The following is a 13,782-nucleotide window of genomic DNA, read 5'->3' on the forward strand; positions in this document are numbered from 1 at the left end:
ATGTAAATTTGCAAACCGTAATTTTTCTACAAAAGGGAAACTCCCTTATAAGCAAATTTTTGTCCCTGATTTCTATAAAACTATTTCTTAGAGATAAGAATGTTAAAATGCGTATACAATTGTACGTATATTGTATACAGCTAAAAACATAAATGGTGCGAGTGATTTTTGACAACTAATTGGTCAATGTATGACGTCATTAAGTATTCGGATCATTAAGCGAATATCGGTCTCTATTCTTTTTTTGTGCTGATGGATCCCTAGTGATAGGCAAGGTATGTGTACTATATTGAGCTCGATCATTTTTTTTCTTAAATTACTGCCTGTTTGTGTCGAAACTGGGATTAGGCGGTTATTATATGAACATAAAAATCGGCGAAATAATAAGTTAGGCCTATCCATGATTTTTTTCACTAAACTGCGTGAGCGACACTGCCGCAAAACAGTTCATGAAAATTATTATGGAACAACTTTAGTGTGTAATATAATAAATTTTTAAATAACACTGTTTCTGCAATTATAATGAAATGGTTCTAAAAATGGTTGGTGCTGAAAGTGTGAGAGGTTTGATCTTTTGTAGCTCGGTGAAATATGATACCACCAACCAACAAAACTGTGTAGGGTCGCTGAATGGTAGAAACATGTTTTGGAACTTCTCAGCCTTACTACATGGTGTTATGCGTGTGTATCTAACTGACTTATCCAAACATAAGGTACGCGCTGATTTCGTATAATCATTAAGCAATGACGTAATATGCCCGGCGTTTGGGCGTGTCGGCGGCTGATTACAAAATATCGTAGCTTGGGCAATAGCGCGCTCAGTTGATTTCGAAAAGCGTGTAGACAAGATTAAACACAAGACAGACTGCATCAAAAAGCATGGGTAATATGGAAGCTACGGTAAGCATTTCTATGTTATTCATTTATCGTTGCGAAATAATATGATTCCTCATTAACTATAGTTTTTTTAGTGAGTTTGAACGCTCATGAACTTTCTAACATTTTGTGATAAATGCGATGTGTTGATTATAAAGTCTAGGTTAGTTTGGTTGGTGTAAAAAATATTTTTACAGCCGACGGTAACTCCTGATGAGGATTTCGATCCCGATAGAGATTGTAATCGCCTCCACGAAGCAATGGATGGTGCTGGAACGAGCGAACGGATCATTATTCGAATTTTGGCGAACAGGTAATTAACACTTTTGGTGTACTTGGCTCTGCCTTCAGGTTTAAGTGTACTGAAAACGTAGTCTATATTGATTTTGTTTCATGTGGACAAAAAATCGGAAAAATTCACACCAACTTTCTATAAATCTGAGTTTGTTTCAATTTAGTTCTAAGAATGTGTTTGGCTGTTTTCCAGACCTCTGGTATGGACTAATACTTAACTGTTTCGACAAGTAAATATGACAATGTAAAACGTGTGGTAAACAAGCATGGACACAATTTCATTTGTGCGACAGCAGGTTATCTTCATTTCAAGCGACTCGTTTTTGTTCATATGGTTGAAGTCGGTTGGCCCTCTTTGCGAAGTCGTTTAGTTTCTCTTTCACAACCGTCGCCTCCATGTTTGCCGACAAACAAATATGATTTACGTAATATCAGTATGACAGACGCCCGGTGTTTGGTTTCTGTTAAATATTGACGGAATTCCCTGCTTGGGTCGTGCTCCAGACAGTCAACACGTCCCGATCACGCCAGCAACGCCCTTAGAAATTTACGAACACGCTTATCACACAAGTCACACGTTAAGTAAATAGCAACTTGGAAATGTACTCTCCTAACTTTACTCCACATATATAAGTGGTAATGGAAATCCATTATTAATACGCGTCATCGTGCATGTTATGCATGGCAAACGTTAAGACAAAAAATTAAAAACTTTACAACCTGTGCAACTGATTTAAACTGGTTGTAGGTCATCGTTGCAACGTCAGATACTGAAAGAACGATTTCAGGAAAATCATGGCGAAGATCTTGTCGACCGCTTGAGGTCAGAGCTGAGTGGGGACTTCGAAGAAACCGTTACATCAGTTATGGATGTACGTGTATTTTCCTTGCATCAAACAATATTCAAACAATATTTATATTTAAAGCTATTTTCCTCAGGTTCGTGCTGTGTACGATGCGAAACAACTAAGAAAGGCAATGGTTGGACCTGGGACCAATGACGAAATCCTTATTGAGATCCTGTGCACTAGGCCCAATGAACAGATTAACCGAATCCGGGTTCGTTAAGATTCTCAAAGGATCACGTCACTTCTTGTTAAATTTTACGTGTGTGGTAAAAACATGTGTTTTGTAATAGCTGGCATATTCTGAGCTGTTTGATCGGGGCTTGGCTGACGATGTTCGGGATGAAACCTCTGGTGACTTCAAACATCTGTTGATGGCGATGATTCTTGCTGAACGAGACGAGTTATTTGACGTGGATGAGGATCAGGCTCAGGCCGATGCTGTTTCTATATTTGAGGTATAACTCGCTAAGTGTTGAATATGTTTCAAGAACAAGCGGACAACTGATGTTTAACTGCTGTTTTGCTGAAAATACCCTCAACACATTTGATACACAAAAAATTCTTCATTTATGTAAGAATATAGGAAATGGGTTGTTTCTTAAACCTCCTTTTGTATATTCACACGCACTTTATGATTTTCGATGTTTAATCAAGTTGTGGTAGTTTTCGTCCTGGCGATACTTGCTAATTCTATACGAGTATTTGTCGTTTCCCGAAAATGTAGGCTGGTGAAGGTCGTTGGTTTGGAACGGACGAGGATGAGTTTACAAAGATCCTCGCAACGCGAAGCTACCTCCAACTTCGCCTCATTTTCCACAAATACGAAGAGGTAAAGTCCCAAAAATGCCAATAAATATGAATTATTCATCAAAGCTGACAATAACAGGTCGCCGGGAACTCGTTTGAGGATGCAATAGAGTCAGAAACATCTGGCAATCTGTGCAACGCATACAAGGCGATCGTGGCTATAACAAAAGACCACCATGCTTACTATGCACAAAAACTGTTCGACTCCATGAGGGGAATAGGAACCGATGATGATGCTCTTATTCGTCACGTGGTGGGAAGATCAGAGGTACGTTTGAGATTGTGCCTGACAATATCCTTTTTTTGTTGGTAAAACTATTGCACCTTCAAGGTGTAGGACAAAATAATGTCTTCCAGCAATTAGATAATATTATTGTTTACTGACGAATGTTAGGAAAACGCCACCCCCGCCTCCGGTAAACGTTGTTGTTTACTTTGCAGATTGATCTCGGTGACATCAAGGACAAATACATCGACATGTTTGGCAAAAGTTTGTATGAGGACATCTCTGACGACTGCTCTGGGGATTACAAACGAATGCTTCTCTCCTTAATTAGAGAGTAGCTGTTTGGCTCCTGCCAATGTAACCACCTGTGTTTTGTGCGTTTCTTAATGTCTACGAGTAATTATTTTACAAGGAAAGCGTAACGTAAATTCGATACAAATGATTGTGTGTAATTTTGGAATCTCGTATTTGTGTTTTACAATAAACCAAACCATATCGGTGATCGTGGTTTGTTAGTTGGAATGTTTAGTTAAACCTAACATAACTAGGCCAACGCAAACGCATATGTGGCATTTGTAATGTTTTTAAACTATCAATTGCTATTCACAGATTTGCCAGATAACGGTAAAATTACATTGAAACTTTTTTGTTATCCACGTGGCCTATACATATGTATTGGGGAATGTTAGAAAACGCATGCAAATTTAATTTATAGAAAGTAAATATGATTCGTTTTAAAATTGTTCATAGTAAAAACTTAAGTAACTTTTTGTCATATTTGTCATGATATTCCAAAATCGTTTCATCAATATTTCGGGCCAAAATATCAGTACATCCGTTTGTAGGTACGACTTGCACTTGGACATGGATCTCAAAAACAAACAAAAAAAGAAATCATAATTCATTAAAATATGTTGCATTGTATTTGGCGAATTGTCCTTGCAAAACAAACTTTACGTTTTTTTCGTATCTTTGCCCGTATCAGAAGATGTGTTTGCTTCAGTTTGAACAGCTCCAGTCATTCCAGTGTCAACTCCTGTCGTTTTTCTTAAAATTATTCAGATTTAGTTTCTTTAAACCTTTGTAACAACCGATAATAAATAGTAGCTTCTAACGGCTTGAAGTGTGTCAAATTATAGTTAACTGTACGTAGCTTTGCTGTATATTATAATTTTTATATATGAAACTTCTATAAATAATGTCATATTTTAATATTTAATAAAACATGCCTCATGTTCGGCGATTCGTCTTCATTTGAAGAAGGTAGTTTTGTTGCCTGACGACTTTTGGGCCGGCTCATCTGAAATTCTTCATCGCTTTCAGTTTCTTCCGGTCGTCTTGGCGAATGCCCTGATCAATCACATAACTGGTAAATAGGTAGTTATAAGAGGTTCCAATAAAAACAATTATATTATTCTGTAAAATCTGAACGAAATTACATACGCTTAAGAAGAAGTATTTAACAAATATATATTATGCATGCAGTTACCCATGTCGTAATCTACTCCTGGAGATTCTGTTCTGCTTCTGGAACGTCTACTGCTACGCCTGCGATGTCGTCGTCTGTCGTCTTTTTGGTAAAATAAACTATGTGTTTAGTATTTTGCCCAACACTGTAATTAAATATCAACTCAAGTACAGTTATAACAAAACACGTTGATTCGGTTACCTTGTGAAATATGACGATTCGCTATTTCACCGAAACCTGTTTCTTCAAAGCCGTGAGCAAATTGAGCTGTTGCGCCTCCATTGGGTCTAACCAACAACACATATCAAAAATAAAATGTAGAATAATTGACTCATGCTTTTTTATTTCAACCTGTGAGTGTTTACACGTACGAGACTCCTACATGAGTATATTCTATTTCATGCATAGTACAACCATACAAGTTTAAAATAACCTTTGGATGGATACCCAATGAGGATCTTAATAATTATTGATTCTCATCGACAAGGCATGCTTAACAGCTTTGTATGTCGGCTACAAATAAACACACCTGTACATAGCGAGAAACAACTCGGCAGCATGACGGGCAGGTAATGCCATTACAGCCACATGACCCGGTTCCATTTCATCGCTTGGCCCAACACGAGAACTACGAAATCTTCCACTTCTCTCACTGAGCTTCTGTTCAACACAAGTGTGAGTTGTGTGTTTTCAAACCAATAAAAACCCTCACTTTTGGCGAAATGCACTTCTCCCATCCTAGCGCATTATAACAAATGACGAACGAAACCGTCGATATTATGATTTCTATGAACGCAACTAAAGCTGTAACACCGGCTACGATAAGCTGTAAAACACAAAACCAGATAATGAATGTATAAACGTTTACTTTGGCACCTAAACTTTAAAACCTGTCTGGGATTCGTGGAGTTGCTTGCTTCTTGTGCGATGGCCAAACCAGAAAAAGCTGCCAAAGCGAGTGACGACAACATGCTTACGATGGAAAATACGATTAACCACCGAACCAACTTCTCGTTGTCCGACTTGGCAGCAGTTATTGACAAAACTCCGCATACTGGAAACTGAACAGCAGGATCGGGTTAAAGTGTTTTTGTAAGACAGATATTTTTGCCAAAAATGACACACTATCGTTCCAAACCAGTATATATTATTTCAATTATAACGACTTTTCAAAAGATATGGAGCCAAAGTTTACTGCTTGATTTTGTAAAAAGGTTAGAGTTGCTATTCATATCAAAGCAGAACACCATAAAAATTACCGAAAGGGATATCCAAATTGGAAATCCAATGAGACCAAAAAACGAGTTTGGCGACGTTTCCTGGGTGCGAATCCACACAGCTGCAACACCTAATACCACGCTTGACGCCCACGTTGCTATGTGAATCACGGCCAATGTCGACAGGAGCGTCACGGATACCTGGAGAACCCTGACTTGCTGGTCAGCTGTTGTGGTTTCTCTACTTGCCTGGCCGTGGGACTGCATTGAACTTTTTTTTTCAGTTTACCAATTATCGTCCGAATAGTTTCACATTTGAGTTCAAATTTTACCACTTACAGTCAACAAAATCGTTGCGGACATTAGCGTTGTGTACAAAATACTTCTGCCGGGCTTGTGTTTCGGCTGGAGAACGTAACACAACACGGCGTGGTGATGGGATCGTGTTTCGGATTTGAGGTATCGTTTTGTTGCCTCTTTTGTTTGTTCGGAGCTAAGAAAGACGCGGAACTAAGAGAGGTACGGCCCACACATGTAATAGGAGGGTCACCTGTAGCCACCCGAAGTGAGTGTGCATTCTGGAGTGGTCATAAATACATTGCTATAATTCTACAAACAAAGCTCAGTGTCATTTACCACGTATTTTAAATTCAGTTGCTGAGAAATTTGTGAAACATAATTTGGACCAAGGTTTTGCGGAGTTCGAAGATTAATTACAGTAGACCTAATTAATTTTTTTCCCTCCGTTCTTCTAAAATTCTTATTAAAGTTTATTGTTTAGAGAAATTACTAGTTTGACGGTTACGTACGCAGCAAAACGGCCTGAAAAATAAAACCAATTTAAATGAAACATACCAAATGAACCCTACGTTTTTCAACACTTCTGGGTAAAAACATCTTCAAGCATTGATGACTAATTAACACCGACCCGCAATAATTGCCACTTGGATTTTAGCGAATGCGTCATTGTGCCCCAACAAGTTGTTTCAAGCAGTGCGAATAGCACTTCGGGTGTACTTTGCGGTATTGATAGACCATTTTCTAGTCTCAATGTCAAACCGTGACTGTTCCCACACTTAGCTCTCTCGCGTGTCCGGGGAAACTGTTTTGTTGGAGAAAACCCACAATTCTGCACAATGTTCAACTATTTACCCAGCATGTTTTATCAGACAGCAGCCAACGGTAACGCCAACAACACGTCATATACGAATTTTCAATAGCAGAATGATATCAACGTGGAGAGGATGGGGCCATTATTCAATTCGTCCGAGCGAGTGAAAGAAATACAACACGTTGGTTCCAATATCAACAAACACGTTTAGTTTTGGCTTCTCCGGGACGATTAGTGCAAATATTATTGTAGTTCTGGGGCACAAATGAATTTTCGCTAACGGCAAAATTACGAAAATTGCGACGCAAAACGATTTACACGCAACATTGCCAATACTGAAAGTTGAGCAATTTTTATCACTTCTAGTAACCTTTCGTCGATACAAACACCGGGAGATGACTTCGGTTTCGCAAAACTGTTGGTTTGGCTGGAATTTTGTTGAATGATTCAACGTCACTCAGCAGAGAGTTGGACGCTGACTTTGCTCCAGATCTAATTGAAAATAATTTACATTAAACGTCAAACTTGATTCACTTGAAACAGTCGGATAAAAACTATAAATTAGAAATTTTGTCAAATTCATAAAACTCATTATACTCAATCGCAAATTGAATGCAGATAATGTTGTAATTCGAATTTTAATTTTTTTCTTATCACCTCATGTAAAGTCGAACGTTTTGTGGATACGTATTTGATTTTTCGTCATCAGTGCTACAGGTGTTTGTTGCATCAACACTGGGCAACTTTACAGTGACTGTATACTTTGACCTCTGTCGGTTAACAGTTTGTGGGATTTGTAACGTCCTCTGAACCGTCTCACGATTTCTCATCGCTCTGATAAGATTCGCTTTTGCAATGATGGTATTCCTGTCGGGACTGGAGCTCAGAATATCACACAACTTTGCCAGATTGATCTCAGCATTGTACTTATTCACGCGAGCTCGACTGTGTATCGAATCTTGCACGGTGTTAGTCGATTGATCAGTCGTTTGAGAGCGAATTCTGCGCGATTGGAGATTTGGTTCCATCGGAAAGGAAGAATCACCCCGGGTGCTCGATAAAGTGACGTCAGATTTTACTCTTCTTGATTCTGGAGTCAGGGAAAAGTTTCTGGTGTTTCCTTTCAAATGCTTAAAAACATGCCCGTAGCTGGACAACGACCGGTGATCTGACATTAAATCCACTAACGTTCGATGGAATTCATCAGGCTTGTTTTCTGGCTTACCGCTGTAACGGCCGGTGCAAGTGCGTGTAGGAGTTGATTTCTTTTGTCGTTTTACTTGGGCGCTTGACCAGCGTCTGCTTCGTGCAACTGAATGCCTGATTTCGCGTGATGTTATTGCAGTGGCGGGGCACGCGGATTGAACGTACCCACTACAAGTTATTCTGGCCGCTATTGAAGATGATGGCGACCTTTTGAACAATGTACGCTTACTGGGCATCACGACTTGATTTTCTTGACTTGCACTTAGAGCTCGTTGAAGCGCTTTTCGAATGTGTCCATAGTTAGTCGCATCAGGGTCAAACGGCATGTTTTCCCGTTACTGTTTTATGTTACTTGTATAGTCTTAATATCCCAGAGTTTTTAATATCCCCAAAAAATTAAGTTTCTGTGCCCAAGTATGCTACATGATTAAGCTCACACTCAAACACAATGCTAAATAAAAGTGTTAACTTCCGTTCATAAGCCTAAAGGCGCTCATATTTATTGAAACAAGATAACTTCCATCTCTACAACTTCCGTTACGTCCAAACTTTGAACATTCATTTTCACAGCTTCATACACGAACCATCGGTGTAACGTTTTCGTCACCTACACTGTCAACAGTAGTCCCAGACCTATTCAAGAGGAGAGTGGTTTGGCGTCCGCGACATTTGTCACACAATCACAGTTCAAGAGTCTTTACAAACATTACGCTTTTAAGTCACTGCCGAGCCATGTGTGTTTGCGCGACGACAAAACAAAGCTATTTTTGAGTTTTTTTCTTTAAATCCAAATCGGCCTCTGCTCCGATGTCCTGTGTTTGTAAAATAATAAATAAAGCATCTTGTTACGACAGCGTTTATTTAAATACAGTCATGAGTGCCACATGCCAATTTAAAACAATTGGATGTGATAGCGTGTGGATGATGATTTGATGTACATCTGATTATGTCATCAACCTAAATCTTTTCTTTCAGGCAGTGGTGATAAACTGACGACCGGTTGGAAAATTCCGGCCCGCCTTGTACCGTTTTATGGCCCGCATCACTTAGTTTTGCGCTGGCTACAGGACTGTAGATTACTGTGTAGGGAATTCGGCTTGTCATGATTCGAAACACTTTAATATTTTGTTTTAACTTGGTCTTCTGAAACTGCTTTCTACTCTTTTACATTTACACCCGTCTTTCTGACGCCATCGCTGGTTATCTCGCTTGCGTTACGTCTTTCAACTAGCGCTACTTCTTCTAAGTCCCCTTTGTCGCGTAATCGCAGCAATTATCTCTTTGTTTCTCTCTCGTCTTTGATGTATCCCTATATATTTGCGACTGTTTCCACAAATAAACAGATCTTGGTTCTCGGTCTAACAGATCATAATGTGATCTCTCAGATCATAGTTTTCGAACTCTCAGATCATGGCTTTTGGTCTCATTTTGTTCTGTCAGGATCTGCTGCCAACATGGTGTCGAAAGCTTGATGTCGGGTCTTCGCCCATGCGACCCTTCAACTGTGATTGTGATGTAATAACGTGACATTATAACGAGGAGTCGCGGTGGTGAGCCTTCTTGCATTGTTGTTTTTACAGGCACTAAGGATCCTCTTTTTTAAGCGAAATATTTGTCTTATATGACAAGACTGGCAGATTTTAGCCTGGAAAGTAACGTTTCTGTGATTGTGGTATAATTATACATGAGGTGAAAATCGCAAGGTCCAATTGCAACAGAATGGAGAATGATTCCCAGAATCAAATAACAAGCATTTATGAGCAAAGTTGTACGACCTGCGAAAATCTAGGACACGCGACACTGAACAAATTTGACACCCCCGTTTTAATGTATATACAAGGTTGTACCCAATTATCCCTACACTACAATATCGATGAAAGCAAAATATAATTAAGCCCTAATTCTGTGTAGCGTAAACAGAACACGTAGAGCCACAGCCTGCGCCATAAGTTTTGGTAACACCGAAATTTATTCCAAATCAACGGATGCCACTTCCACATGCTATTCGGCTGGATTTTAATGGAGTCACTCATGGATTTTATATACATAGCACACAAGTACTTAACATTCGACCCAGGTATTGGCCAACTGGCTTTCGGGGAGGTCGTATAAGGATCCTTAATCCCAAACCTATTAGCCCATCCTTTAATTTGTCAGGGTAGTACTCGCATAATTGCATTAAATTTGAACGATATTTTAAACTAAAATGCTGACTTTAATTCGAAGATCGCATAGTTCAATGTTTCTCTTAAAATATGGCAAGTCTGAGTGAAAAGATGCTATTACTTCGCAGACGGCAACGTTTTTAGCTCTTAGTCGTTGTATAAATTGTGACGTGGTGTATGATGTTAAACAACAATCCCTAGTTGAATAAGATCGCTTTCAGGAATTCTTGTTCAACTGCATTTATAAAAGTCGGTAGCCTACATTGCGAAAACGCAGTCGGCCCACAACAAACATAATCTTCTCAAACTTTTTTTAAGTATAGGCGTCGTAACATGTGTGTTTGAACCTGACTATAGCAGAGAGAAAGCATCTCGGCTGTCACAAATAAGTATTCCAAAACAACGTTATTTTTCTGGAAAATGTAAATTAGCACCTCGTGTGCCATTCATACTACTTCCGGACAATTGTATTAACCGGATTTGCTTCACGCACAACTTGTTTGTTTAATTTATTTCGACACAAAATTGGCAGTAGTCAACAAACATAGCTCAGAACAGTTAAAAAGTTTCTGAAGATAAAAAACAACACGACGGTGCACACATAAATTGTGTACACTGGTAACCAAAATAACAGAATAAACATATTTTGCTCCCTGGAAAAAGTACGTGTTTACTAGTTTTGTCCTGCCTTTTTAAATAGGCTGTCAAATCTACTGGCATTTGCCTTCACTGTAGCAGTTTTTGTCTGTTTTGTACTGAGCAAGTTAGGGCAAATAGCAACTTTTCGTTTGCGACTAGTTTGCTTATTGCTGCTTGCAGAAGAAAACAAGTCGTCAAACAATTTGGAGCTTCCCACTCTACCTGCATGACATTCCCCACTTTGCTGATACTGAGATTGTCCTGACAGCTTTTTTGTGGAATCAACTCTGCTTCCAACTCGATCTCTGCGCTTGTCTTTAAAAAGGACCAAAACAAATACAATATTTGTTTGTTTAACAAACTTAGCTAAAAATCCCACCACTTTGTTTTGATGTTGAAATGCAATTTCCACGATTAAAAATGGGAATAAACTTTCCACTGGAAGATAATGGAAATTTGCTGAGAAGTTTTTTGTCAATTGAGGTCGACTTTAGAACATTTTTGTCTGAACCTGACGATGTAAATTTTTGAAAAAAATAAAACTATTTGTCATAAACTTACCTCAAAACTGTTAAAACAAAGTATTTAATTCACACCACCCTGGGCAACATTTGTATCATTAAGTTAAACTTAGTAGAAATTCCCTTTCAAAAAAAAAGTTAAAACTAATAATTTTAATAATAACAATGGTATAACAAATGGTTATAATAATGAGGACACCCTTTAAACGTAAAAATATTAACATCATGTGCCATTTTATATTACACCTTTGAAACAACCTTCAATGAAATAAAGTAATTTCATGGTTTAAAGTTGTTTTGCAGTGCACTGAGTATGGAGTTTTTTCATACCTGTACAATATTCATTATTGGAAAATTGGGTTGGAGGAATAACATCAGTACTTGGAACCTAGTTGGTAAAAACATCTAATGACTCAAAAGACAACATGCCATGAATAATCAAATATAAATGTTAAACTTACACGTTGTGCATCATTTTCCACATGTTTGCATGCTTGGAAATGGAGTTTATTTGCAGGGACAACCTGTGGTTTCTCTTCATTGTTTTTGTACATTTTATCATCGCATCTATCATTTGAAAATTTAATTTTGTTCTGTGGATGAGATGATAAAATTGAAGATGTGATTACAAACAATAACTTAAAAAAAACTTCATTAAATAACCATATTGCTCTGATTATTTTTGACTCACTTGCTTCTCACATTTTTGCCTAAACATATTACAAGGATATCCAATAAACCACTTTATCACCTGAATGTATCTTGCAGGACATGTTGAAGTCAAATAGGATTGAGAGAAAAATTCAAGTTCTATTCCACACACTTGATTGCAACTTTCATTCAGATTTGACATGAATGTCTGATGTTAAATAATATCAATTAAAAAATGCAAAAAAAAAATATTTTGGGCACTTTCAAACCTTTACTATTTCATGACCATCACATCTTGGAAATTTCTGTATTTTGTTATTTCGCACACATGTAAATGGGTAAGTAAAAAGATTTGGACCTAAAGGTTTGATGTAAACACTACAATAAACTGCATCCTCTTCATCAGCATCAAGAATGTACCCATACTAAAATGCAACTTTGCAATTCACAAAAATTGAATGCACATAAAAAAATGTTTTCTTTGTAAATATGTGTACCTGGTTTTTCCAATACTGACCAATAGATTCATAATTTTTAAATACCGTTTCATTGCCATTCATGTTTAAATTCCTACTAATTTTTACAATTTGTGCACGTTTCATAGATGGCAGAATATGACACCATGACAGATTTATGTAACAATCTTCAATCTTGAAATTTTGATCTTCTTGAAATTTTTGTAATGCCTGGAAATGAATAATATGGTTTATTATTTTAACTTTTGTGGTGCCTGTAAACAAATAATAGGGTTTTAACAAATAAAGCATTTATGGAAAAAAAAATGCAGGGATTTAAAATGTCTCACCTCCGTGCATATTCCATAATTTTCCAATTGTGGTGGTGGCAGTCTCACAAGGCAGGGTTTGAGGTGAATTATAATTTCTCCATTACTTACATTAATATCTGCATCTGTTTTAATTAATGCAAAAACGTACTTCTTTTTATTTGTTGTCATGAAAGTTATAAACTAAGGACAATTATAAAATTACATAAGAATATAGATAATCAAACTAAATATACACATACCAATAAACTTACTCACTGCTGACATTTTCCCATGAGTTGAAAGAAACTTTGGATTATTTATGATAAATTTCCCAGCTTGCACCCAACGTGACATGAGTTTAAACTTTATTGTGTATGCCACACATCTTTCAATCATGCAGTTCTTTGCCATTGAAGCATTGAGAGGCTGGGCAAGATATAAGATTAATAAATTGCTGTTTAGGTGTTACAATAAATATTTTTAGGTACATACCTTTAAATTGAGCTTTTTGCAGACCTCTATCAATCTTGTTTTATAGAATGAAACAGGCATCACTGCATTAATAACATCAATGTCTTCTGGGCTTGGGGAAGCAATCACCTCTTTGCACGAACAAATTAATTGCCGACACTTGCAGCCCTGTTTTAACAAAACATTATATGTTTCTAGCAGTACTTTATTTGTGAATTAAAATACACATAAAACATACTTGATTGTAAAACTGCTGTTTGCTTTTGCCAATGCTAAGAGTTGTGTGACACAGCTGAACGTCCGGAAGCTTGGTTACAAACATCCATTGATCTACCATTTTTGGACCTAGTATTTATTTCACAATTTGGTTTTTAACAAACTTCCTATATCTGGACCGTCCGCAAACTTCATACTCCCATGGGTTTACCGTTCGAAGAAAGATTTATTAATTCCCGCGTTTCGTCACAAAACTAAGGACCCAAACCAATCAGTACAAGTGAAATTTTTCAGGAGTGT

The 13,782-nt window shown here is 37.6% G+C and overlaps 4 protein-coding genes across 4 annotated transcripts; 1 reads left to right on the forward strand and 3 right to left on the reverse strand.

The window, feature by feature from the left end:
- Nucleotides 1–667: 667 nt before the first annotated feature.
- LOC145894843 (annexin A13-like) lies at nucleotides 668–3,547 on the forward strand. The gene is made up of 8 exons (XM_082983503.1): nucleotides 668–900; nucleotides 1,074–1,189; nucleotides 1,919–2,042; nucleotides 2,110–2,229; nucleotides 2,309–2,473; nucleotides 2,743–2,847; nucleotides 2,905–3,093; nucleotides 3,267–3,547. Exons 1-8 carry the CDS (start codon nucleotides 880–882, stop codon nucleotides 3,387–3,389), a joined length of 963 nt encoding a protein of 320 aa, XP_082839629.1. The 5' UTR covers nucleotides 668–879; the 3' UTR covers nucleotides 3,390–3,547.
- Nucleotides 3,548–4,004: 457 nt separating this feature from the next.
- Nucleotides 4,005–6,048, reverse strand: LOC145895583 (uncharacterized). Its single transcript, XM_082984383.1, has 8 exons — nucleotides 5,779–6,048; nucleotides 5,410–5,580; nucleotides 5,232–5,345; nucleotides 5,049–5,179; nucleotides 4,721–4,806; nucleotides 4,541–4,621; nucleotides 4,281–4,401; nucleotides 4,005–4,098 (listed from the first exon to the last, which is right to left on the reverse strand). Exons 1-8 carry the CDS (start codon nucleotides 6,001–6,003, stop codon nucleotides 4,005–4,007), a joined length of 1,023 nt encoding a protein of 340 aa, XP_082840509.1. The 5' UTR covers nucleotides 6,004–6,048.
- An 846-nt stretch (nucleotides 6,049–6,894) lies between these two features.
- LOC145895095 (uncharacterized) lies at nucleotides 6,895–8,740 on the reverse strand. Its single transcript, XM_082983847.1, has 2 exons — nucleotides 7,505–8,740; nucleotides 6,895–7,339 (listed from the first exon to the last, which is right to left on the reverse strand). Exons 1-2 carry the CDS (start codon nucleotides 8,377–8,379, stop codon nucleotides 7,210–7,212), a joined length of 1,005 nt encoding a protein of 334 aa, XP_082839973.1. The 5' UTR covers nucleotides 8,380–8,740; the 3' UTR covers nucleotides 6,895–7,209.
- A 2,151-nt stretch (nucleotides 8,741–10,891) lies between these two features.
- LOC145895584 (uncharacterized protein C18orf63-like) lies at nucleotides 10,892–13,603 on the reverse strand. Its single transcript, XM_082984384.1, has 11 exons — nucleotides 13,505–13,603; nucleotides 13,288–13,434; nucleotides 13,068–13,221; nucleotides 12,835–12,938; nucleotides 12,527–12,715; nucleotides 12,299–12,454; nucleotides 12,070–12,237; nucleotides 11,840–11,971; nucleotides 11,709–11,766; nucleotides 11,237–11,368; nucleotides 10,892–11,172 (listed from the first exon to the last, which is right to left on the reverse strand). The coding sequence occupies exons 1-11, from the start codon at nucleotides 13,601–13,603 to the stop codon at nucleotides 10,892–10,894; spliced, it is 1,620 nt and encodes a 539-aa protein (XP_082840510.1).
- Nucleotides 13,604–13,782: the final 179 nt, after the last annotated feature.

The sequence above is a fragment of the Ascidia mentula genome, chromosome 3 (assembly GCF_947561715.1).
Source record: "Ascidia mentula chromosome 3, kaAscMent1.1, whole genome shotgun sequence".
Lineage (NCBI taxonomy): Eukaryota > Metazoa > Chordata > Ascidiacea > Phlebobranchia > Ascidiidae > Ascidia > Ascidia mentula.